Below are 25,507 nucleotides of genomic sequence, written 5' to 3' on the forward strand. Positions count from 1 at the left end.
TGCGCGTCCGTGTCTCTCTCTCTTTCTATCTTAGAAAATATTTTTCTTTATATTAATTCAAAACGGGGCCACACACGCGCTCAAAATATCGCGGTTATAAAAGCAGGGTGAATTTTCCTCCCGTCAGCCCCCGCGATACGACGTAATTGGATTTGCAGAAAATAACAAGTCGACAGAGGTTGTATTTTGTGGCGGCGGCCGCCGTCGACTGACTAAAGTTTTACGTCGCTATCTGCTTCCCCTTTCGAGTCACGTAAGTGCACGTCCACGCGATTCTAGGGACTCGTTGTTCACCACCCAGGCTAACCGTTGGTCGCTCGGCGAACTGGGAAACTTTTCAACTCACAGTTAGGGTCGGCTAACTGCGGCGTTATTTTAATTTTCGATAAAACATCCATCGCGCTGAAACTCGCTTCATCTCGCTGGAAGATTTTAAATAGCCTGCTTTATTTTAGTTGCCATAAAAATAGGCGGTGTAATAATCGGAATATTTTGTGTTGCCTTTGAATAAATTATAAATTAAGTTAATTTTTTTTATCGCTCGCAGTTTTCAGCTTTGATTTTTTTTTATGTTATTTTTACGCGTGATGTGCGTAATGGATTACTTATTATTTTTGATGGAAAAAATTATCTTTATGGATAGTTTACGTGACGTTGCCTAGAAAACCTTTTTTTTTTTTTTTTATTAATTAAGCTCCGGGGCATAACTTATACCACATGCAATTTTAAAAAGCGCATGCACGTTAGATTCAAATCAGGAGCTCGCGGCACAAAATTAAACAATGATAAAGGGTTTGGTCGTTGACCTTTAAATGGCATTAGAGGCTGATAATATCATTAGGAATCACATAAATTACCATAATGCACGGTCGCTGGAAACGCAGGTCGATGCCAATCTTTCATAATTCCATTGAATTGCGTAATAACAGACATTATTTAATATCGGGAGGCTTGTGAAATTTGCCCCATTAGCCTAGCTCTTGTTTGAAAAAAAATTCTCAATTTTCAAGTAACCCGTGGAAGAGTGCACTTGATGATCCATTTCGGTTATTCGACTATCGTCCTCCTTTTCCAATTCAATCGCAAATGTTAGTTATCACAGTAAATCACAGTCGCATTTAATTTTTTTTTTTCCCCCGAAAACGAGGTGAAAGGTAGAGCGGTCCGAATCCATTTGTCTTGCCATTGATTCGATAATCTCAAACGTCCAAGCTTACTTTAACGATCGAAATCCCTCTGGAATATTTCGGCACGTTGCAAGCGATATTCTGTCAAACGCGAATGGAAACTAGCATTAATCCGCAATGTCGCTTTTAATTGCTCGGCAAAAAAAAAAAAGAAAAAAAATAGCTCGAATCGGGCCGCGTGGCTTCGGTCGAAACAGCTTAGAGCCGGGAACAAAACAAAGAAGTGAATTAAACGAGAAAACGAGCGGGCGGGGGGGAAGTTTGCGCAAAATCCTTCGGGTTTCATTAGTATTTCATCGCGCGAGTGCATAACGTAGGTTGTATAATTCTCAGAGCTTGTAATAATGAAAGCCCTGAGCATAATGGCCGCGAACGCAGAAAGAGTGAGTGCGCATCGACCTAGTCCGCGTCCTTCGTGAGATGTTAACGAGATGCTAATGCCGCGGGCGTCGTTTTTTTTTTTTTTGTGTTTTTTTTGGTTTTTTTTCGGACTTAAACGGACGCGTTTGCGCGAAGCCAATTGAACGATGTAATTAAATTGCGCTTGCGAAACATTTTTATCAGATAATCCATCGTCGATGCGAAAGAAAGAAAATCAAATAGCTGTTGCTTGGGAAAATTGTTTCCGCCACCGTGCTGCTAAAAAAGCATGCAAGACCCCGAAGGCAAACTGAAAAGAATGAACATGTCGCTTCGCAACATTTGTACGTGTAAAGTTAAGTCGAGATAAATGGCCCGGGGAATGAAAAAGAAGTATGAATGGCGGAGAGCGCGGAGGAAGCAGCTTGTCCGGGGTTTTTCTTCGTACGGTAACGCAGCCATCGTGGGGCGCGACACGCGAATTGCGAGCCCAAGCGTGTTCGACGGCGAGAACAAAGAGGGATCGATACTCGACCGACGCCGGGCTGATGGCAGCGGCGGCGGTACGTTTCGTGTTTCGTTTCTCATTTCCGCGGCGGACAATGCTCCCGGCGATGCAAGGATCGAACGGTCGATGCAAGGGAGAGGGGGCCAAGCGATTTTAGCGCGGGAACCACCGGCGACCTAAGCTGGTTGCATCGATTCGCGAAGGCGTACGACAACCGCGAGGAACGGCTCCGTTTCTTCGCGACGGTTCGACGGAGAGAAATTCCACCGCGACTATCGAAGACGGTGCCGGGAGGTGAAAGCTCGTCGACAGCTGAATTCGCGAACTTTTTGACGAGCCGCAAAAATATTTAAAGCGCGAGGTGATCGCGCGCCTGTCGATCGCAGAAAACGAGAGACCGAGATCGCGTAACGAGCGCGAAAATTTCGACAAGCGGACGGCGCTCAGACGTTTCTTTTGAAATTCCGGACGATGGCGGATGAAAGGAGACGCGCGGCAACTCGGTACACTCCGCGTACGTACTACCACGTGAACATGGCTGATGAACGATACTCGAGGGAGCTTCTCGTCGAGAGAGGAGGTGGAGGGACCGGTCGAACGTGCTGAAGCGTAGACTGCGGGAAAAGCCGCCTTACACCTTTCCACGTAACGCGGTCTTTCAAGACTAGGGTCATCTATAACCCTGGCCATTGGATTCTTATCGACCTGCCTGTCGTGCTGAATTTTTCAGTACGCACGTCGGGTTGATTGACCGCCGGCCGGATCCTTACGTACGGAGTTCTACGCCGCTCGTGATTCCGAGACTTCGCCGTATTTTCGACCACGTCGATTACCGGCTCTTCTCTCTTTCAAAGCGCCTTTCTCGGGCGCTTGTCGTGAGAAGGAACGGGCGACGCGGTGACTTTCCGCGCGGCCGATTCTAATCGTTCATTGTTCGTTCGCCGAAATGCATTCCGAAATCGAACGGCGCAGTTTAACAACGCGCGATCGTGAAAGGTCACGATGCTATCTTCCAGATGAGTCAGGGAATGTTTCTGCCGTACATAAATCATCCTATCGATCCTGAAATTGCATTCCGACCACTGAATATGTTATGTTGTCCTGTCTACAGTTTGTCTAAATTTTTTCTTGTTGTTCCGTCGCAGGTACTTTCAATATATTTTTTTTTTCCTTCCTCGATATTTATAGTTTAATTGTTCTAAAACTGTTGGCGATTTCTTAATGTTACGTTAGATGAACTTATGACACACAGCCGGTCACGAACGGGTTTTTAAAAGCACGAGCGAGCGAAAAGGTATGGGTGATACTTCCGCATTGTGGAATGGCGCAGAATAAAAGCACGTGGATGCATGCAGTCGGTCCTTTTAAATATTTCCAGCTTGCAATCCGCACCTAGTTCTTCATTTGTATTCTCACAAGCTGCGACTGGTAATTTTTAATACGAGCACATGTTCCGCGTCGCCCGTAGGGCGCCAGAGGTTTTCATCGATTATCTTAGATGGAAAATAATAAAATTCTTCAGCCTTGAGATTTGCATATCTCGAAGGCTGGGCGCATCGAAAATAACATGAAAATTACGGGCCACTCCTTCGATTATTAGCGTTCTCATACCGGTACTTTGCTTTTATTACGCTTATAACTGTACTTTTATAAACGGCTTCTTATATATACGCACAAAAATGTTATTCTTGCATACAAAAAACGGACGTACTACTTTTAATACGGTTAATTAAGAAATTTATTCGAACGACATCCCGCGTACACCTTTCGAATACTTCGCCTGTAATTTATCTTGCACGTTAAGTGTTTACTTTATATCGCAGTTTTTGTGACAATCTAGATTCGCTTCGGACGTATCATTTATCATGCAAAAGTAACATTTGAATTCCGCTGTTGCGTTTCGGTAACTTTACGTCCATGGGTCGTGGTATTATGTGACTCCCGCTCATATATCGTTGACAATTAAAGTCGAAACGATGAATGTTGTAAACAATACCGCTATCTGACACGAGATCACAATGTTTCGCGTTAAAACAGTCGGAACAAGTTGCCCTCCCTTCGACTCGCCGCATTTGAGCTTTTCGATACCGTCGCGAACTACGTTACGTCACGAACCACGTTTGTTGTTTCTGGGAGAAAAAAAAAAAAAAAAAAAAAAAAAAAAGAAATTACCTCCGCCATCACTTTAGCAATCTTCTAAAGGAGAAGTAAAACTAATTGCGATAGCGAGTCGTTTGTGGTGAACATCCAGACGACGATAGCTGATGACAGGCGTCTACCGCAAACGCGTCACTCGCGAAGTGTGAGCAAATATTGTTTTTTTTTTTTCTTTTTTTATTCTCACGAGCGACTCCAAGACGATCATCTCGGCGGCAGCGGCGTCGTGGAGGATCACTTCTCAATCTGGTTCATCCAAATGAAGATTGCGCGACGATCCCTCATTTACCGTCTTTGCCATGGGTCACGTTTTTAGCGTACGGCATCCGTGAGTTCGTGCTCAGATAGAATTTCCCCCGGGACTTGGAATCGGCAGCGACGCCCATATAAGCTTCGGGTTTCCATACGCAATTCGCCAGGATCCCAGGTCGCCATTTCGGGCACCGGCTCGAGGGAAACCCGTAAGGGTTCTCCACCGACTCCGCGTAGTACCGCCAGGCTCGGTTGTGTCCACAGGTGACTAAATAAAAAGAAAGAAAGAAAAAGAAAAATAGACGGTAACATCTCAGCGGGACTTTTGACTGTGACTTAGAAACGATTCGCGATATATCACGGATATTAAGAAATTAATTAATTAAAAAAGCGGCTCGAGTGCTGTGGAAAGGGGAGGAAGGAGGGGCTTAGGCGACGGTCGAAGTGCATTGCTCGGTGCGGAAACGAGTATGTCACTCACTGTATTGATTTATGAGCTTCCTGAAGCCCATGCGAACAATGCTCTTCAGATCGCAGCCGGGCTGTCGCCTGCCTCCGCCGTTTGGGTAAAAATCGACGTGGCCGAGCGGATGGGGAAACCCAAAGTTGCCGCCGTCCGTGTGAATGACGTCGACGAAGACGGCGTCGGCCCACGTCAAGTGGCCGTCGTCCCCGGTATTCATGTACAACGGATAAGCCGGGTCCAATCCGGTGATCCTGCCTATCTGAAAGCGCGTTCTCAACATACACACGTATATACAGCATGCGGTACGATCGCCGATATAGCGTTTCGATTGATACGCCCGACGCTAATGCGGTTCCCGATAATGCGGCCCTCGATTAGCCGAGCAACGCGGTGTGACTTGCGATCGCTATTAATGGATCCTGCGATGTCTCACCTTTCGCGGTGCCAGAGCCTTCCCCATGAAACCGGCGACTTCGGCGCCTAAGCTGAAGCCGATCACATGAATTTTGGATAAAGAGACCGCTTTTTGCGCGTCAAGCCAGCTTATCATGTGCGCCAAATAAGGCCCAACGACTTTGGTATTCCTCACCGCTGTTATGTACCACGGTAAAACCGCCAATTTCGGCCAGTTTATTAATATCACGTTATAGTGCCCACGACGCAGGTAGGCTGAAACAAAGAGTATATTCGGATTTTAAAAATTAATTTTTCGTAATTTAATTATACAAGTAAAAGCTTTTTAATGTTCTCGTACATGAAGAAAAGAAAAAAATAAAATAAAATAAAGTATTTATTCTTAGGAATTCAGGAAGATAGTAGAGAGTAAAAGTTTTAAAGCAAACACATAAATAAAACCGATTCTTTTGAGATCGCTGAAAAGTTAAATTGGATCGACTCGCGTATTGAAGAGCGCGGAGAACTTCGGAATTTACAGTGGCAAGTTATGGTGGCACTATTTGTCATCCTGACAGTACCCCTTGAGGTTTAGCAAGATAGATCCATGGATCATGTAGTTGTTAATGGATCCAGCCTACTACTAGCTCGCTTCGAACTTTACGAGCGGAAAGAAAAACGGAGGCACCGCGATGACTCTTAAAAAGTTATTTCGCATGCAGGACGACATACCGCCGGGCCGCGCGCGCTTATCAAAAAGGTCGAAGCGCGACAGCGCATTTGTCATCATCGAATTTCAGCGAAATAAATTCAAAATTTATCTCGAAACTTTTTCAGAGATTTAAAACACAAAAAAAAATATATATATATGTAGCTTATTGCACGTGAAATGCCTTTGAATTTAACAAAGCGCTTTTTTTTTCCTCGCGCATTCACGCGATGCGTTTTGCACGAATAATCACGTCGCGTACGACGTGAATTATTGCTTTTTGATATTTGTGACATACATACCGTTTCGTACAGCAACAGGACCTTTCCCTGAACTACTATCGCTGTATCCGTGAACGTAAACGATAGTTGGATGTTTAACGTCGAAATTACTCTCCCACAATGTTTTGGCATCGTTAAAATCCAGTATATTTGGAAACGTTGGATTCCGCCTGTCGTGGATTAATGCGAAACGCAAGAAAAATGTCGCTATGATGAGCAGAATTTGTGGAAAATTCGATACGGTCGGTGGACCCGTCGATTTACAGACTATCGGAAAACTAATTTGACAAACGTTCAATCAACGGCTAATTAACCGGCTTATTCATTCGCACATCTAGATCTTTAGATCTTGCTAGTAGGTAACAAAGCGTCCGGTTAATTATAATTAATTTCCGCTTAATATACTTGATCTTAAACAATACCGTGGCAGGAAAATTGGATTCTATTGAGGCGTTTGGTGTACGTTATTGCGTGACGGCGATTCTGATTCATGAGCGACGCGTACCTGGTGTACAATAGAAATTGGACGTCACGATTCAGCTGAATCGGGCAGCAATAGAAGCACGTGCCGGTGGGGAGCAGCGTCAGATGCAATATAGTGTCTCCTGCAACAAAAGTGAAGGGATGATACCTTCCAGCGGGCGATTTCACCCGATGAATTTTAATCTCCTCCCTCCCCCGATTACGTGGGACGCGAGATCCTCCGTCGGGGAATTACTCGCGAACGAATATTAAATCCAGCGTTTATTTTTGAACATTTATTTCCGTTTTCCCGGCCGACTCAGGGGGCTAGCTCGTGAATCCGTTTAACATACTTCGCGACCGACGCAACGACGTTATTTCGATCGGCGGTGCCGGTTCAATCCTCTCTACGCGTTACTTTCTTTTTGTTATTAAATTGCACGCGCATAATTCCGACGTCGGTAACGGCCGGCCTCGACCAATCGCCGCGGTCGTCGTCATTGAACCTGACGGTGGTCACGTTATGTCGCGTGTCGCGCCGCCCGGAGATCAGCGGCGCGCGATACTCACCCCCGTCGAGGAATCCCCTTCGGCTCCCTTCGCGCGAAACGCCCCGACGCGAGGCACGCCAGGAACCTGGCTTCATTTCGTGAGCACGCGAGGCTGCTTACATTTACTTGGGGGATAAACGTTTATTTCGAAACCTCGCCACGTTATTCCGTTCGCGGCATCGGGCTTTGGCTCGCTCCGAACATCTTTCCTCATTTTACGATTCGCTGAGATGATCGTTTTACTCGATTAACATTTTAACAGCTTGGATAGTTTCCGCGCTCAAACTAATAAACTGCTGTATTTAGATGGGCTGATCGTTGAAATAAGATCCTCGGGCTCGATAGTTCAAGAAGTAGGATCGTCTCTCGCGTCCCGCTCGAGTGTGTATCGACTTGACGACAACGTATACGCAGAAGTAACTCGCCGTTCTTTCCACTTCGACGGCGCACGTGATGCCGTGTTTCATCGTAATTAAGCTCGCACGGAAAGCGCTAAGTGGCTGTCGAGTTTGCTCGCTCGGTTGCACTTCTCAACCCCTTAAACCTCACCCTCAGTGGGCGACAGAGCGTCAAAGATGAATAGATGAAGTTTTATACAAAACATTCAATTCTTTTATCCAAAAACTTTTTTTTAAGCGCACTCTGCTAAAATAAAAGAAAAATTGCAAATGCTAAAAATGTCTCGTCAAAAGCAGATATCGATTGTAGAATTTTAATGCGTGTAGGCGCGACAAAACGATGACGGTAGAACAAACAGCTTTTTACGATTAGTGAAAGCCTCTAAACGCGATTTATGATTCAGTTTGAGGATTTATTCCCTCGCGATTGTACAACGGGATAATTAAACATGGTTTTCAAGAGTGGTCTCGCGAGAAATGACTCGCCGTTTGCACTTTCGCCGTGATGTTCGCGGGCGCTTTTTCACGAACGTTTTGCACGAGGCGCGTCCAGTCGCGGAAGCAAATCGTAACCGACGACGGTGGACCGCCGATAATCGTAGATATCCGCGGTGGAAACCTCCACGATCGCAGAAACGTTATCTTCTCCGAGCGGACCGTTAAGCAGGTGAGAGAAGTGAACGGGGATAATATAAAGAGATTGGAACCTTCGCGATGTCGGTCATCGCCTCTCGCACAACCGTTACGGCAAAACCGTCCGTCTTTTTATTATCAGCGCAATCGTCATTACTATGCGGCGCCTCCGCGATTTCCGCCAGCTCGATGACATCGAGAATGCGTTTTTCACATCGTGGCTACCCGAACGCGACGGAACAAAAAACCACGGCCCGATATCTTTCGGCGCGATCGGCTGGTGCGAGAAGGGAGCTATTTTAAAATTTATATTTCATACGCACGCACGTCACAATTATCTCGCTTTGGGGCACACGAACGAGATCCCGCGGCCGAGTAAAATCGTTATTAAGTTTAAGGGGTCACCGGTTGTCAACGAGTGACCTTTAGCTTTAATGTGAAAGCGGCGCACGTTCCCGATTCTCGCACCAGTTACACCGGGACGGCTTTGCCGGCAAAAAAATAGGGCCCGCACTTCGACTCTCCGTCGTGGAAAACCTCGGGGGCTTACGTCGCAGAAGGCATGCCACTTGGCGTGCCGTATCAGGAATTTATCGTACCGTATAGCTAGGCGCGCGAATGTGTTTTCCGTGCAGAATGCGTTACGCGTCCTGATTACCTGATTTCAAATCATATCAGGGCGCTCCTCGAGCGGATCCACGTTCCGGTCGGATGAAAAGTGATGCACGTTACGCTACGCGCGGTTGTGTCGACTGTTTGCAATTAAAATATCTAGCGGTGGTTAATAGAATAAAGGGGACCGAGGCCGGAGTCGGAGGTGCCTTTCTTCGATCGGCGCGTCCGTCAAATTCACTTCCCGTTTAATTAATTGTCGGTAGTCGCTGAAAGAGGTCCGGTTGCGCTCGCGTCACTTTTGTTGTTCGTTAGCAAATCGCACCGGCGTGCGTGACGTCACCTGTCGTTAATTAAGCACAATTACGCTCGGTATCATCGCACATTGGAGATTCCCGCGAGTAACTTGCGCGATCTGGATTTGATCTGCCCCAGACAGCTAATAATTTTTTTCTTTACAACGTTAAATAAATATATATATATATATATATATGTATACATTGCGTGTATGCCTCCACTCGTATCTTCCATCGATCGAAACTAATTGCGCGTTTCGATCATTATGTACAAACTATAAATTGCACATCGCATACGAATGTGTAATTTCGAATCGGCGAATGTAATTAAACGCTGGTGTTGAAGGATTGGTCTTGTTTCGCGTACTTCACCGGCACTAAATTACGGCACTCTCAGCGATTAAAAGAAAAATCAGAGCTCGCACTGGCCGCAATTTACCTCTTCGAACAATGTACAAATGACAGAGCATAGGCACGAGAAACGACGGGAGCATTGTCGAGCGCCCGAAAGTCGAACTCCCGCACGTAGCACTGGGGGCCTTTTACTGTATCGCCTTACGCCGGATTCAAGAGGAAACTGGCGGGAATCAGCAGCAGCTGATCGTTTTGTAGCGCTCCCATACCGTCATCTCGCCTGACCATAACGATCTACTTTTCTCGGTTTTTTGCGGCGCCGGTATATTTTGCCGGGCAAAAGTCGATACGTGGCAAAATTTATTTAATTGTTTCGCCTTCCAGGATCTTTTTTTTCTTTTTTCTTCTTTCTAGAATTTCACACGTCGTTTCATCGGGAGCGATCTTTTTTATTTGCACCGGTGCACCGGTTCTTATTTAGAGGCGAACGGCCTTTCATCGTGCAAACGTGTCGCGCACGAGACCCCCGAGCGTTTTCTTCGTGCGGAAAATTAAACTAAAAGTCTATTGTGCGGCGCCACGATGAAAAATATATTTGATCCACCTTTGTTCTTCCAGGACAAACTGCTGACGAAGCTGGAGGAGAACGAACCGGAGCTGGCGTCCTCGCAGGAAGATGAGGTAAGGATCGAAAGTGATAGGAAGAAAGCAAATTATTTTAGAGCGATATTCGCAAGCATTGTAAGCTGCTCAACCGACCGTCCCGAAATGACGAAATAAAATCTAATGGCGAAATTTCTCTTTCCGGAGGCCATACAGATTGTCGCGGACGTAATTATTTGAAGAAAAAACCAACGCTTTCCGCCTGAATCGGCATCGGTTGATATAATTGTTGTTTCTTTCTACCTCGCGCTCAACTGTTTAAGAGTATTTAAATTAACACTGCGCGCAATAGAGATAATTAAATAATTTGCAATATTATTAATATCTGTTCTTTTTTATTATTAGTGCATTATTCGCGTACCACGTGAGTAAATGTCAGCTTAATTTTCCAGTTTAAAAAATATAAACAGATTTATTAGAAAAAAAATTAAAGACCACGCAAATTTTTAAATAATTTAAATCGCCAGCTTCATAATTTATTGGCGCAAACGTTATGCGATTCCATAAAGGGTTCTATATCCTTTCGGTTCCTTCCATTGCGTCACGCTAGATTGGCCCATTAGACCGCGCGGTGAAGAAAATGACGATAACACGGCGTCTGTATCGCAAAATATAGCCGGCCGTCCGGAAAAGTTGCAATTTCCGAACGAATTGGCCGTCCAATCGGTCGCAAAAGTCGATTAACGACGACGACAAAGTGGCGGCTGCGACCCTTCGATTTCTGACGTGCCTCGGCCATACTTCTCTTCCCGCTCGGGCTATTAATATTTCGATTAAAGTGACGCCTAATTACGTTACGTCGATCACGGCGGGCCAATCGCGCACGCCTCGATCGCCGAACAACGGCACGTAACGTCGCGCGTTCCACAATTTAACGATGTTACAGCCGCAGGCGTGATAAAATCGTGCAAACGAGATAAGTTTTCGGGATGAGCGCGAACAAAAGTAGGTTGCGATCGCTTTATTTTCGCCTCTTTCTTGATTTTATTCCGAGACAGTCAGCGTTACGCGTAACGTTACCGTTGATAAAAATCTGTTTGGTGAAGGCGCCTTATTATTTAACGTTGTTTTTTTTTTATCCTTTTCAGTGCGTCATATGTGTGAACGCGAGGGCGACGATGCAGACCGCGCCGTGTGGGCATCGAGTGGTTTGCAGGTGAGGAAATGAATTTAGAGCAAACACAGCCGCATTAATCTGCATTTTAAATACGCCGGGAGCTCGAAATAAGCAGTAATTACTTTTTTTTTTTTTTCCTTTTACGTCGTGTAATATAATTTGCACGCTGGAAAAAGCCGTCTCTTTTAATCACGACGTTACGGACGCTGCGTTAGTTTTAAATCCACCTCGACATTTTGCAGACGCTGCTTCGTCAAGACGATACAAATGGCGGTGTCCCAGAGGCTTTTGCCTTTGAGATGCGTCATATGCCGAGCGAAGATCTTACGGCTGAAGCAGACTCTCATTCCGCGTGACGTAAGTAAAGCTCGTTTTCGAGTATTCGGGCATACGCACCAGTTACTTTTGCCTACACGAATTTGCCTCGAAAAAGGAGTCTCTTGTACAGATTTAATTTCGTACTTCGTCTCCCAGCTGCAACGGCGTGTTTTCCCTTACAAATCGATGAACTTCATGCCTACTGACGCGATCGCGACGAAATCGCTGCTAATTGGAGCGGGTATTCTCAAAGCCGCCTGTCGCGGCCAATTTGCAACATAAAAGAAAACGCTTCCTGCTCAAAAGTATTTCATTAAAATCGCGAGACATAAAATCGTGCTACGGTTCTTTTTAAATATTCCTTGCGGCCTGTATTTCACGTAATCTGCCGTAAGACAAGATGGTTAATTGCGTAATATCTATTGAGTAAATTATCCGCAAAAAAAAAAAATGCAGTTTTACGGAACATCGCCGACACGATTTGCTCTGAAAAATATAAGCCAATTTCGTACTAAAGATTATTTTCGTTTGCAGTATTCGATGTCGGGCAAATCCTGGGTGCTCCCGCAAAGCGCGTCGGAGTACAACATGGGCGCCGGTATCTCGGCCGGGGTGTCTGGACCAGGTGGCAGGTGGGGAACCGGAAGCGTGCCAGCCTCCGCTTCTCTGTACTCGATGGCCAGCGGCTCGTCCTCCATTTCTGGTACCTGAACAGCCCCTCGCAATTTTTTTTATTCTTTATTTTTTATTTTAATATTTTTATTATTTTTTTTTTTTTTGTATTATTTGCAGCTCTGACTAAAATCTCGTATCTGAATTTGCAGGAGTGTCTTCCGTCTCCTCGGCGACTTCCTCGTCCGCGCATAGCACCGGAAGTTCCTCTCTCGGTAAGCCGACGAGGGTACGGCAACCCACAGGCGCCACTCTCAGACGCTCCCAAACGCAATCGATGAAAATGCGAATTCAGGTCGGCACATTTTATTAATTTATTTTAAAGTTATAGCTAGTTTATTTCGCATCAATTATATTTCTCTCCATACGCGAACCAACAATGGGGGTCACTGTTATTCGAAACTTGCAGGAGTACCAGGACCCGATTCAGCAAGTCACCGAAGAGGAGGAGATCATGCGAGAGAATCGAGAGCGCCGATTGCCGCCAATCAAAGAATTTCAGAGAGACTACCGCGCCGGCAAGGCCTCTACTAGAATCAGGTATCTTTGCCTCAATTATTCTTCGTAACAACCGGCAAGCTTGCCGGGGAACAGATTTGTGACGCGATTGACACGTTCGCAGATGCGCTCAAAAGATCGTGACGCAGCTGGAAACGTCGCCGAGTCCGAGAGGCCCGTCCGCCGTTACGTCGACATCGTCGGCGTCGTCGTCCGGTCGCGCCGCGTCGAAACGGCCAGCGGCCGCACCGAAGATGTCGGTGGTCCAGGAGGTGCAAAAGTCGAAGAAGGAGAAGGAACGTGAGAAAGAACGGGAGAAAGCGGAGAAAGCGCGGCAGAAAGAAGAGGAAAAGGCGGAAAAGACGAGGCAAAAGGAGGCGAAAAAGTTAGCGAAGGAAGAAAAGAAACGAGCAAAAAAAGAAGCGAAGGCACGGCGAAAGGAAGCCGAAGAGGCTCCTCTTTTGAGGGACGAAAAGTAAAGTCTGACCGATCGCGGGAGAGACTCGGACGCAGGTGGTCGATTTCCGTGGTGCAAATATCCCAAAGCGCTTCCGACAACTCCACGGCGACTTCCGGTGTTTTGCACCTACGGGCAATCGATGGCACGTACAAGTTACGGACGTTCGCGTAATCGCGAGGACAAACGGAGAGCCATAAGGACATCTTCGGCGTCTCTTGAAAATTTCAGCAACCGACAGGTCGACCAGTGAAATTAAATGAACATGGCCTAGAGCAGCGGCGGTTCTCCGAAACCCGAATACACAACGCCACGGCAGAAATTGCACGAACTGTCCGTAACTCGTCTCGATTTTCTCAGCGTCTTGAAAGGTAAGCTCGCGAGAAGACGACGAAGCGAAGTAATACCTAAAAATGATTTAAAAAAGAAAAAAAAAAAAGAAAAAAAAAACTCTAGAAGCGGCCAAACTTAGTAACCAGTCATATCGAGTTATCGCGGACTAATACTATTATCGATAGGAAAACTCGAGTATAGCGCTACAATCCTTAGAGTTCAAGCGAATTGTTTGTACCCTACGACATCCACGATTTTATTTCGTTCCGTGATCATCCTCTTTGCAACCTGTTCGAATCATTCTGCCAAAATCTGCCATTTTTTTTTCTAGTCCGAAGTGATAACCCCTTAGAGTTAATGAAACGATGCGCAAACATGATCTCTACGATTACATGAATAATTCACCGTTGATTCACTTCCGCGACAACCACTCGCAGCGTTTAACCGCCGACCGCTAAATTCGCGATAATTTCACCGATCTCCAGTCAATTTAAACTAATCATCACGCTCTCGTCTAGTCGGATTTAAAATCGATTTCCTTCTGTCCTTTTCCGTATAATATACTCCGTATTTGCTCCATCGTACTATAACATCTCATCTTGCAAAAGTCGCACGAGAAATGCTTGCACGACGCAAAAGAAAAATCTTTACATTTTATTTCCAGCAAAATTTTTATGAATTTGTATGTTTTCAATATTTCTAAATGTAAAACAGATGCATTTCTCGAATTCTAATAAGATAATTTTTTTTTTTTAATTAAAACTTAAACGTAAAGAAGAGTGCAAGCATTTTCCTTTAGTTTTCTCGCTCATTCTCCCGTAATTGGATGCTCCTTCCATCTGTCATACGTTGTAAATACACCCCGAGAGAAATTTCACAATACGGCGGAAGGACCTTCGTGCTGGGTCCGTATTAAACCGCGTACAAGGGTAGCCTAATAAAATCGGTTTGTTAAAACGCGCGTGAGTATACCTAATATAACGAAGTATAGAAAATCTTATATAGTATACACAATATACACAATTTATAAAAATATATTATATATATATAATAAATATAGGCAGAGAGCAGACATTTTTTGAAAAAAAAAGAAAAAAAAGAAAAGAAAAGAGAAAAAACAGAACAAATTACCGCAGCGCGTGTCTCGTTACTGTTCGTAAATTTGTAGGCTCGTAGAAACTCCCGTTATCGATCACACACGTTCGGTTCGACATCCCTCTCCCTTCCCTGCCCCCCTTTGCTCAAAAATTCATGAGCTGTTAACTATTAAGCGAGCGAAGCAATTAATGAAATCGCTATATCGTATGGCGTAACAGTAGAGTCTTCGTACAATGTTTCAAAGGTGCAGAATTATATGAGAATTACGCGTTGATAGCTTTAAATTAAAAAACCCCCTGTGTCGTCGACACGCATACACGTATACAGGATGGCAGATATGACGTTTGCTGCGACGAGCGGCGAGAGGCAGATGTGGCGGCTGGCGTACGTGATTTTCTCCTCTCTCTCGGCCGCCGAGTACGAGGGAAAGAGTAGTAGAGCGCGTTTCCCCTCAGTCCTCTGTGACCGGTACTCCGCTTAACATTTACGCGCGCGCTTCGTATGAGATTTGACTCACATCACGCCAAGATCACATACGCTAGCCGCCGTCGCAGCACCACGAACGCCATTCCTGACGGTGAGTGTAGATACACGTACACACGTACACAGGCGTGGCCACGGGCAAGTACATAATTAATTCTTCGACTTTAGATTCAACCCTTGTTCTCGATTGTCGCCTCGCAAAATTCTCGACAAGCAGCCGAAAATCAAAAGCAATTTTTTGTACGAGGTCTTACATGTCAAAACTAGCCGCGCGAGTCTCGATATCAAAAAAGAAAGAAAAAAAAAGAACATAATAATAAATTAATACAATAAAAGAAAAAAGAGGATTGGCGGGCAAAAAAATAAAAAGGATAGGATCTACCTGCGATCAGGTGGACGGCGGTCACGTTGGCAGAGATAATTCAATGTTATTTTCAGCGATGCATTTAATAGCAATGACGGATAATGACAATACTTCTTTTGTAGCCGAAAGAAAGCGCGAGAGTGAAATCTTTCGAAGATCATGGTTTATGAGCAATCGCGACGAAAAACAGCGGGACGAGTGAGAAAGTCTCAAAATGCCAATTCTTGTCTTTTCGTTCGTTCACTCTGTGGAATCGAGCTCGATGCACAGTCTCGGCGCGGATAAAAGAGAATCAAACGTTTAACGGTGTCACAATACGCCGCGATATGAAATACGACACAATCGTCAAACGTGTGAATTATTTTTTATCAGAAATTACGTCTATTTCGAGTTACGATATTGAATATAATTAAAATTATGCCGTACTGCGTAGAGAACGATTTATTTCTCCGTCATGCTTCGTGAGAAAGAAAATTGCGTTGAAAACGTTTAATAATTTTTTTTTCTTTTTTTTTAACTCATCGAACAACGTGGTTTGATGATTTAGAAATTAGGTAGTCGCGACGGAGGTAGGAATCAGCGCTAGCCGGGGGCACCCGAGTGCAGCTGCATTCGTGACGAATTGGATTTTTTAACGTAGATTCTAAAAGCGATCGTGCACATATCAGTAATAGATAGTAGTACTTTAATTAGCGTTTTCGTTTGAACCGCATTGCGCCGCACTGTCATCCGATTTGCGTCGAAAGCGGGCGCCTAGGGCGATCGCGCAAGTAAAATCGCAAGCGACAATGGGGTTAACTCGACAATGCTACTAATTAGCGTGTAACATTAACCGTCAATTATTATACTTGCTGCATCGATCTCAACTGCGACGGGCCCGACTCGTTCTCGATAATCAAAATAAGCGCACGAGCGATTGCGGATCTTCGGCATCGCGAGCCGCCGCGCGGGATCGGATCGTGAGGAGAAAATAGGTTGAGAGTGGCCGACCAGACGCAGATGAAAATTGAAAAGATTATAATTTTATATTGATTTAAACTCTCTACTCTTTTTGACGAGAGAAATACGTAGGGGAATGAATTTAAGAGGCGGTGACGTCTCTTATACGAAGAGACGCTTCGGAACACGGTTAAAGATCGCCGTCACGGCGGGATCTAGATTTTTAGGAAATATTCCTTGCAGCTTATGCGAACGCGAGACTTTCTCGAATCCCGACAGTAAGCGGTGGGAACTATTACGCGAAATGAAATGTGCGAAAAGCGTAACGAAAGCAAGCGCGAGGGGGTGGTCCTGCCAGGGTCAATTTTATCGACATCGCTGCGTACGAGCGATTAAAATTTGGAGAACGCTTGGGAACTTTGGAATCGCGCGAGCTTCGCGGCAAAATGCGACTGGATCATTCTCCTCGTGCGAGACTCTCCAATTTCTTCGACGCAAGCGACTCGGTTAATTTTCGCAGGGAACCTTCAACTATATCACGATTAAATTTAAAGAATACTTAATATATGTATTATAAGTTGTACGTTAATAATATAAGGAATTGTATTCCGAGCTAAATAAAATGTCGCAATACGAAATTTCGCGTGAAAGGACGGTAACTGTAAAATCATGAGTGCGAATCAAAATTATGGGAATGGACGAAAATGGAAGGCAAATGGCGCGCTTTGCGGTATATCCACAATGAGATCTTTGTTACGGCGTTATATTTCGTATTACCGTTATAGTTGAGGGTTAATGAGGAAGGAAAAGAAACGCGGAGAGAAAAAGATAATGCAATCGTTGGCAATAATCTTCGAGTTAAGGAGGACAGAAGTGCAGGCGCGGAAAAAAAAAATAAAATAAAAGAAAGAAAATTACTTCATCACCTGCGGTAGTACGAAACGCGAGTATCATCAACCGAACCTTACGGAAACGACTTAATTGTACTTTATTACGTAAGGCGGAGTTCGTAGGCAGTTAATATTGTATTAAGCCAGCACGGCGTTCTCGAGCGAGTGGGACGGAACCCAATTGTTGTTTGAAATTTCGATGATGCTTAATAACTTCGTGAATATCCGCGTTTTAGTGAAGACACCGAGAATTTCTACTTTGCCCGGAAGTTAAGTGAACCTAAAGAAGCTGCCTTCTGTTCGAAGGCCGTCTCTCGTTTCTCTTCCTAGACTCTCTTGCGGCGACGACTCTTTTTTTTTTTTTTCTTTCTTTCTTTTCCACAGAACAAATTGTGAGAAATCGTGGGCGAGATCGAGGAGCGCGGCTCGCACGAAAAATAAAATCGTCTACGTGGCCGAATCTACGACGATCTCTCGCGCTCCTCGACCGACGCTCGCGCCGACACTCGATGTATTTAATTAAAGCGTGTCAGAAAGACGACTAACTGATACTATAGCCGACAGAACGTTTATATCGTAGCGAATACGCGCTAACAATTAGAGAACGTTGTAGCGTCTTCGGTTTGTCTATTACTATACAGCGAGCTTCTTAGAAATTTCCAAGAGGCGACGTCCTCTTTTTCTCTTCTCGTACGTATACAATATATCTTCGACTGCATCTCGGATCTCATCGACTCGCGCTTGACAAATAAGACGAGTGATATATTTAAAGAAAAAGAAAGAAAAAAAAAAAAATAAATGAATAAAAGATAAAAGGCTTGAGCGGTTGATTTTATCGAGTCTATTTTTAGTAGTTTTGTTCAAAGACTAAACCGACGAAGGGAGGGAAGAAAAAAAAAGGAAAAAAAAATTATAATAAAAAAAAAAAATAAGAAAAAGAAAAATGAAACTTACAAAGAGTAAATTGTATTACGCGATGCGTTGCGACTTGTAAGAAACCGATAATGGATATACAACAAATCAAATAAAACGTTACGATGAATGTTAGCTCAACCAGAGTCATTTTTCTTCTTTTCGCTCCCTTTGCCTTTCTTACGCCGACGTTGAGTTGGTTTTGTATTGGCGGCGGGTGTTATCGCGGGCGTTATCACGGTCGTCATGAGACGCGTTAGGAGATCTGCCGTTATCGCTCGAGACAGTTTCAGCTCTCGTGCTTTCCGCACCGTTTCGACAGAGGACGTTGAATAGATACCGCAGACCTATTTCGTCCCAAAGCGCACCGACTGCACAGTGTCTTTCTTACCACCGATACGTTTCTAGATTTTTCAGCGAGCGTTAAATGAAATTCCGCCAGTGAGGAAAGAAAAAAGAAAAAAAAAGAGAAAGAAAAGATGAACCACCTCGCCATCTGCTTTGCCCTAGGTTTCGTCAAGGTTCCGAACATAGTGGCGATCGAAGGTATTTAAATATAAATCGTAATATAGAAGCTACTTCGTCGTGTATTGCCTAGGTCGTGATGCAACCGAGTACGTGAGATCCGAACACTTCGTGGAAGTTTGATGACGCATGATCCGATAATATGCGCGGCTTTATTTTCCGGTAGATTAACTTATTATTAGCTCTTTATCTGCGAGGATGAGAATCCGCGAAATGTGCTGAGAGGATGATTGAACGTATCGCTTTTGACGCAGACGGCCGGTACTGGCATCAGCTGGCGAACAAAGAACTGGAGGAGTCGCTTGCGTATCGGTGGAACGTAAGGAGGGCGAAAAACGTGATTGTGTTCGTAGGGGACGGAATGAGCCAAGACACCATAACGGCCAGCAGAATTTATCGCGCCGGTGAGGCCGGCCGACTCGCCTGGGAACACTTTCCCCATATCGGGATGCTGAAGGTCCATACATTTCTTTTATTAAACGTGACCCCGCACTTTAATGAACGATTGCCCTTTAACGCGTGTCTGTTCTTCGCGTAGCGAATGTATCTTTTGTTGATAATGTAGACGTACAACGCAGACCAGCGTGTGCCGGATTCAGCTTCCACCGCCACGGCTCTCTTCGGAGGAGTCAAAACGAATTATGAAGTCGTGGGGGTGGACGCGAATGTCCGCCTGGGAGATTGCCAAGCGAGCTTGAACGCGGACTTCCACGTGGATTCGTTTATTACATGGGCTCAATCGGCCGGCAAAGCCACAGGTCGGACTCGAGATTGATCTGCTATCAGATCATCATTCCAATATGAGCTCTATATACATTTTATATGAATATAATAATTTATATTATTTATAAAAAAGTTTTAATTTTTTTTTTATATATATATATATATTTTTTTTTTTATCAAGCATAATATAATTAAATGTAGGTTTTGTGACGACAACCAGAGTTACTCACGCAACACCGGCACCGCTTTACGCGCATTGCGCGGATCGCAGATGGGAGTGCGAATCAAAAATGCCTGATAAAGCTACCGCCTGCAAAGACATCGCCAGGCAATTGGTGGAGGACGAGCCCGGACGAAACATTCGAGTAAACAAGAAAATGACTCGTACATATTAATGAATTGCGCAATGATAACGCGTTATCTTACAGGTGATTATGGGCGGCGGCAGACAGGTGATGAAATCAAACGTAAGTGCGAGTAAGTTTGATCCGATAGACACGTGGGCCTGCTACAGTCAAGACGGCCGTGATCTCATCAACGACTGGACGAAAGACAAGTACAGCAGGCACTTAGCTCACGCAGTCGTGCAAAATAATGAGGAGCTCTCTCAGGTCGATGTCGGCAGTGTGGATTATCTGCTCGGGATTTTCGCCAACGGCCACATCGAAATGGACTGGAAGCGAGATCGAGGCCCGAAGGGACAGCCCAGCCTCGAGGAAATGACCGTGGCCGCTTTGAAAATCTTGCAAAAGTCCGAGCAGGGGTATTTTTTAATGGTACGGTTCCGCGATACCGAATTAAATTAAAATAGCATTGTTTTCTTCATGAGATTACTTTTCCAGGTTGAAGGTGGTCTGATCGATTACGGTCACCATCGCGGGCACGCCGCAGAAGCGTTGCTGGAGACCGTTCGTCTTTCGGACGCGGTGAACGCCACCCTGAGGATGGTCGATCTCGACGACACCCTTGTGATAGTCACAAGCGATCACACGCACTCGATGAGCTTCAACGGCTACAGCTCGCGGAACTCGTCCATTCTCGGTAAGATCAACGTGACAAGTCTTTTTCGTTCGTTCTAACGTGAGAATTTATTACAGGAGTCGCCCAGAAATCTAAATACGACGGAGTACCGTACACAACTTTATCCTACAGCACGGGCGGATCGAATAACATTGCGTACACCGTGAAAGACGGCCGGGCCGTGAGGATCGATCCCTCCACGTTCAACACCGGCGATTTCAATTACAGTCAGCAAGCTACGATTATAACGGACGAAGCTTATCACGGTGGCGGAGACGTAGCCGTCTATGCTATAGGTGCGCCAACAATTAAATATTACAACAGCAGAATTACAATTAAAAGGCTTCGAGTTCGACAAATATTTTTCTAACTTGCGCAAAAGTTTCCGGAGGAGATAACCGCGAGCGATAAAAATCCGACTAATAAATTGTTTTCTTTTCGCAGGTCCATACGCTCATCTCTTCCACAGCGTGCACGAGCAGAACTACGTGGCACATGTAATTGCATACGCCGCAGGTGTCGGCGAGTATTTCAACAAAGCGACGACGTTGCAGGAGATGCACGTCCTGCACGCGATTGCCCTATACGGCGCTTTAATTTGTCTCACTCTAATTATATAGAAATAAATACGCCAAATATAAAGGGTAATCAACTTATTTTATTCTCGGTAGAAAACAGGCATCGGTAAATACGTGTCGCCCGGAAGACGGCACTTTTGCAATCTCCGCGCGTGAAAATTCCTATCGCGTGTAATTAAGTGGTATTGCAAGTGCCCGCGAGATATCACTTGTACCCATCCATCACAGATCAGGCCAACTTTCAATGAACGCTATCCTCCGCTTCAGTCCGCCGCTAGCGGGCCGATCTTGTTAATTTCACTGTCCGTCGTAGTATGTACATATGTATATCACTCGCACGTTTATTTACAAATATATATTTATATATATACGTATACGTATACGTTAAAAATAATTCTCAGTCTTATACTACGGAGGACGAGGATACTCTTGCAATACTTGCTCCGTAAAGTCGAAGCCCTCCGAGATTATACTTGAGAACAATTAAAGTAGCGCCTTAAAATATGTTATTGCACTTATACGTCATTGTTCATAAAGGAACGTTCTCCTTTTAGGGCATTTCATACACCTATATCCCTGCCTGACGACTTTGAGCTCGAAAAGGGAGAATATATAAAACGCAATCCCGCAACGACGAGAAGCGAAGACCGCCGTGAGAGAAATGAAGGAAGCCGTCGAGGTTTTCAACAATCACAAGCGTTGTCAACGTGTATTAATATCGAATCGATAGTGTGCATAAGAAATTATATTTAATGCCATCGCGAGAAGTGGCTCATTCTCTCCGTCTACCGCTCTTAGGTGAGGGCGGCAGGGACCAGCGGAACCGAGAATCACTGTGTCTTTTTTCGCTCGCATCCCCTGACGCCGTACGTCACGGTCTGGTGCTGCAAGATTTTGAACGCGATCCCGCCGAGGAAAAGCAGCGAGGTGATCAGAAAGATGAAGCCCGGCGTATACTTGCCGAAGATCGTCAGGCTGCAGAGGACTGCCATCTGAAAGATGAGCAGCAGCGGCACAAGGTACACGGCCGCGGTCAGGTAGCACGAACACTTGCGCTTCGCTTTTTTGATCCTGTTGAACCTCGCGACGGGCTTGGGTGAATTGTCACCAGCATCCGGCGCTTTTTGCGCGTCAGCCGACTTCTCGGCGCGAATCTCGTGCACCACGGATTGACGCAAGCCTTCGTACGTGACCAGGAGGCTAATCGTGATCTCCTGAAGGAAACGGCTGAGGTACATATGCATCTTGCGCGCTAGCGGATGCGACTTGGAGTTGTCGAACGAGTAAAGGAGATACGGCAGCAGATTGAGATTTTGGCAGCAATGGCGGATCTTCTGCATCGACGCGTGTCGGAACAGCATTGGAGGCCCACTGTAGTTTCCATCTGTTGTCGAGGAGTAAGAAGAGCATTAATCAATGCGAAGGAAATTACGTAGGAATTACTATCGTTCGGCGAGTCGAAAATATCTTTATAATACACGATATTTCAATTGTATATATAATTCTTGTGATAAGAAAGCGATTCGTGATATTATTTAAATTTTGTAAAAATACATATTTTTTTTATATCTTTTAGATCGCGAGTAATTCTGCACATATATTCGTACAAAGTAAGGATCGAAGAGAACGTAATGATTGTTAACGTTATGTTTACTTACCTTTAAACATATCGGACACTCGTCTAACGAGAGTTGGTTTCCTCTTTAGGCCGTCGTTCTGTTCCACGATTTCCGACATCTGCGACATTTTAAAAAGATGCTTCGGAACTCGTTGTATTTGCGTTCAGCGATTAACGCTGCGTCTTTTTATCTTCGCGTTCGATTCTCCCTCTCCAGAAAGTACACTTGAATACCTTGAAAAATATGGGCGTGTTAAATAATTATTTCGTGAAAAAAAAAAATCAATTACCGATTTTTTCTTCTTCGAAGCGAGTATTAAATTATATAATTTATATCGATCAGAAAATCAAAACGATTACCGGTCGTCTTTGAGTTCTCGGTGAAGATCACCAGCGAATGTTCGGTCAGTACTAAAAAGACTTTTGTTGTTCTCGTTGTTAAAATTACGTGGTCGAAAGAAAAAAAAAAGGCGTCACGATCCGATAGCCCGTCGACCCGAGATTAATTCCTCGGCGGCAAAAATTTCGCGCAACTTAGCAATCGCAAGAAATGTGCATGCACAGTTTATCCGATTACAATATTTTTTTTTTCTTTTTTTTCCTTTCTTTTCCTTTCGAAACAGTTCGAACTGTTTTTTTCAGCAGCCTTTAATTCGCATCTTACACTTTTGCAGAATAACTCCAGCCACTTGGAAATAACTATTTAAAATCGAGTTATTTAAATTTTATACGAAATCTATTTACCGCAACACGCAGGTTTAAATGATAAATTTTAATATGGTTATAGAAATTATGAAAATTTCCTTCATTCTCGACTACGCAGGTAATATTTAGAAATATATTATACAGAACTGTCCTTGACGAACGAGTTTTGTCGCAACTATATGTTTACACATTCGTCGACGAAGTTAAAAATTAGAATGCTTATAACTTTTTTCTCTCCTCGGTCTTAACATAGAAAAACTGCAAAAGCAAATTAAATCAAGTAGTACTTAATTCAAACACGTTACATTTTTTTTCTAAATAGACTTGTATGAATCTGAGAGAAATAATTTATGAATAATACATGCGAAAATGTATGAAGTGGCTAATAATAGCAAGTATCGAGTGTTAACAAGAAAACCAATTACTCACGCAAATCTTTTCTTTCGAGCCGAACGGTTTAAATAATAATTACAATAAACTTTTTGCGCGCGCGTAACGCATTCCCGACGATGACGGCGTTGTTAAATAAAGAATTGAAGAGCAAACACTCGTAATACCATCGTCAAATAGAACATTAAAACAGGTTGTAAAGAAAAAAAAAAGAAAAAGATAAAAATATCTCCATCTGCAATAAATTCCTGGCACGAGGCATGCTTTTGATCGTCGCCTTTCGAATTAGCGTCGATTAGAACAACGTTCCAGTTCGAACTAGTCGAAGTAAAACTTCTCCACCCGGAATATGTTTTTCTTTTTTTTTTTTTTTCGTGTCTCTAAAAATAATTTTTAACAAAATGCGCGCGACTCAATATTGTGCTCACCTTGGTGTCAACGTGACGAGGAGCTCGGGGTGTTTATTTCCCAAACACGGAGCACGTTCACCTGCGTCGTATAAGGATATACGGCTTCGGAGACGTCCCGGGAACTAACTGTACTTCTTATAAAGGTTGAAGACTATGGGAAATTCGCGAAATATGCCCATCCTTTGCCTCACCGAACGAACGCACGCGATCAATAACGAAACACGCGGGTGGAAGAAGCTTGTCGATGGTTGTGGCCTGCGTCTCGGCAGCTCGTCTGGGTTACTAAACCGGCTTCGGTCGCGTTGGCTAACAACTACCAGCCGTTTATCCACCTCTACCGAGCCCAAGCCCACCGACCGTGACCAGCTACGTGGAGTATGCCAGCGTGCTGGTGACCAGTTAAAACGACAAGTGGAGGCAATTTCCATTAAAGCCCACGTTGGATTGGCCGGCTAGGAGAAGCTTCGCGATATACTTTTCCCCCTTTCGCACGAACCGTCGTTGTACGTGAAAAAAAAAAAAAAAAGAAAGGTCGTCGACGCGAGGAAACGCGTGCTGCGGAGACGAGCCTTTCGTCACGCACGCATTTTTCCCCCGCGAGCCCTCAAAAGCCTAGATTGATTGATACCCGCGCTGTATTATTGATGGAATTATACTTTTCCACGGCGGAAATGGGGGTTTGCGTCATCGCGGCTTTTGAAGATTCGGCTCGGCTCAATTGGGGGAATCTGACAGTGCGCAATTTCAGTCAGTTGAAAATGAAACAAGCCTGCGAGATTTCAATTCCGCAGCTGATTGCCTGACAGGCATTTAAATGCAATAAATATCTTTTTCTTTTTTTCAGAGCGATTTTATTTAAATAACAGCGAACCGAGAATTCCCACGGGAGAAAAAAACGCCCCGGAGAAAGATAAAAAAGAAATGACCAGTAACAAACGGTGGTCGGGTTGGATCCGACGCTGAAATATTACACCATAACCGTCGGCGAACCGGTTTTTTGAGGTACATCAAGTGTCAAATATGAATGCGTATCGCGGCGATGCTCTTTTCTCGCGACACGCGAGTGAAACGTGATCGAGAAAAGAATAATAAAAAGTGACAATTGTATAATATTCAATTTGGCGATTGCGATAGCGGTATCGGTAGTAAACAGAATTTTGCCAGCATTTTGATAG

General features: G+C 44.5%; 4 protein-coding genes across 7 annotated transcripts in view; 2 read left to right on the forward strand and 2 right to left on the reverse strand.

The window, feature by feature from the left end:
• LOC139103455 (microtubule-associated protein 1B) overlaps positions 1–18,395 on the forward strand; it is a 77,533-nt gene extending 59,138 nt beyond the window's left edge. For both annotated transcript variants that reach the window (XM_070658145.1, XM_070658144.1), the window contains 7 exons: positions 10,238–10,300; positions 11,371–11,438; positions 11,642–11,756; positions 12,252–12,420; positions 12,542–12,684; positions 12,799–12,929; positions 13,012–18,395. In XM_070658145.1, coding sequence (XP_070514246.1) covers positions 10,238–10,300; positions 11,371–11,438; positions 11,642–11,756; positions 12,252–12,420; positions 12,542–12,684; positions 12,799–12,929; positions 13,012–13,366 — 1,044 coding nt within the window. In that variant the 3' untranslated portion in view covers positions 13,367–18,395. The remainder of the gene's footprint in view (positions 1–10,237; positions 10,301–11,370; positions 11,439–11,641; positions 11,757–12,251; positions 12,421–12,541; positions 12,685–12,798; positions 12,930–13,011) is intronic.
• On the reverse strand, positions 4,369–10,229 carry LOC139103458 (pancreatic lipase-related protein 2-like). The gene is made up of 6 exons (XM_070658149.1): positions 9,705–10,229; positions 6,819–6,918; positions 6,335–6,483; positions 5,364–5,599; positions 4,946–5,189; positions 4,369–4,732 (listed from the first exon to the last, which is right to left on the reverse strand). The coding sequence occupies exons 1-6, from the start codon at positions 9,757–9,759 to the stop codon at positions 4,494–4,496; spliced, it is 1,023 nt and encodes a 340-aa protein (XP_070514250.1). The 5' UTR covers positions 9,760–10,229; the 3' UTR covers positions 4,369–4,493.
• A 242-nt stretch (positions 18,396–18,637) lies between the features above and the next one.
• LOC139103453 (alkaline phosphatase) lies at positions 18,638–21,279 on the forward strand. 2 transcript variants are annotated; one of them, XM_070658129.1, is made up of 8 exons: positions 18,638–18,909; positions 19,143–19,345; positions 19,454–19,646; positions 19,813–19,976; positions 20,040–20,387; positions 20,454–20,652; positions 20,709–20,927; positions 21,076–21,279. In XM_070658129.1, exons 1-8 carry the CDS (start codon positions 18,843–18,845, stop codon positions 21,249–21,251), a joined length of 1,569 nt encoding a protein of 522 aa, XP_070514230.1. In that variant the 5' UTR covers positions 18,638–18,842; the 3' UTR covers positions 21,252–21,279. The 2 variants fall into 2 exon arrangements, with proteins under 2 accessions (XP_070514230.1, XP_070514231.1); XM_070658130.1 differs by lacking the exon at positions 18,638–18,909 and adding an exon at positions 18,917–19,050.
• On the reverse strand, positions 21,270–24,799 carry LOC139103456 (uncharacterized). Of its 2 annotated transcripts, none has more exons than XM_070658146.1 (3): positions 24,351–24,799; positions 22,868–23,061; positions 21,270–22,593 (listed from the first exon to the last, which is right to left on the reverse strand). In XM_070658146.1, exons 2-3 carry the CDS (start codon positions 22,953–22,955, stop codon positions 22,040–22,042), a joined length of 642 nt encoding a protein of 213 aa, XP_070514247.1. In that variant the 5' UTR covers positions 22,956–23,061; positions 24,351–24,799; the 3' UTR covers positions 21,270–22,039. The 2 variants fall into 2 exon arrangements, with proteins under 2 accessions (XP_070514247.1, XP_070514248.1); XM_070658147.1 differs by lacking the exon at positions 24,351–24,799 and adding an exon at positions 23,188–24,251.
• Between the last annotated feature and the right edge of the window lie 708 nt (positions 24,800–25,507).

This window comes from Cardiocondyla obscurior, linkage group LG06 (genome assembly GCF_019399895.1).
Source record: "Cardiocondyla obscurior isolate alpha-2009 linkage group LG06, Cobs3.1, whole genome shotgun sequence".
Taxonomy (NCBI): Eukaryota; Metazoa; Arthropoda; class Insecta; order Hymenoptera; family Formicidae; genus Cardiocondyla; species Cardiocondyla obscurior.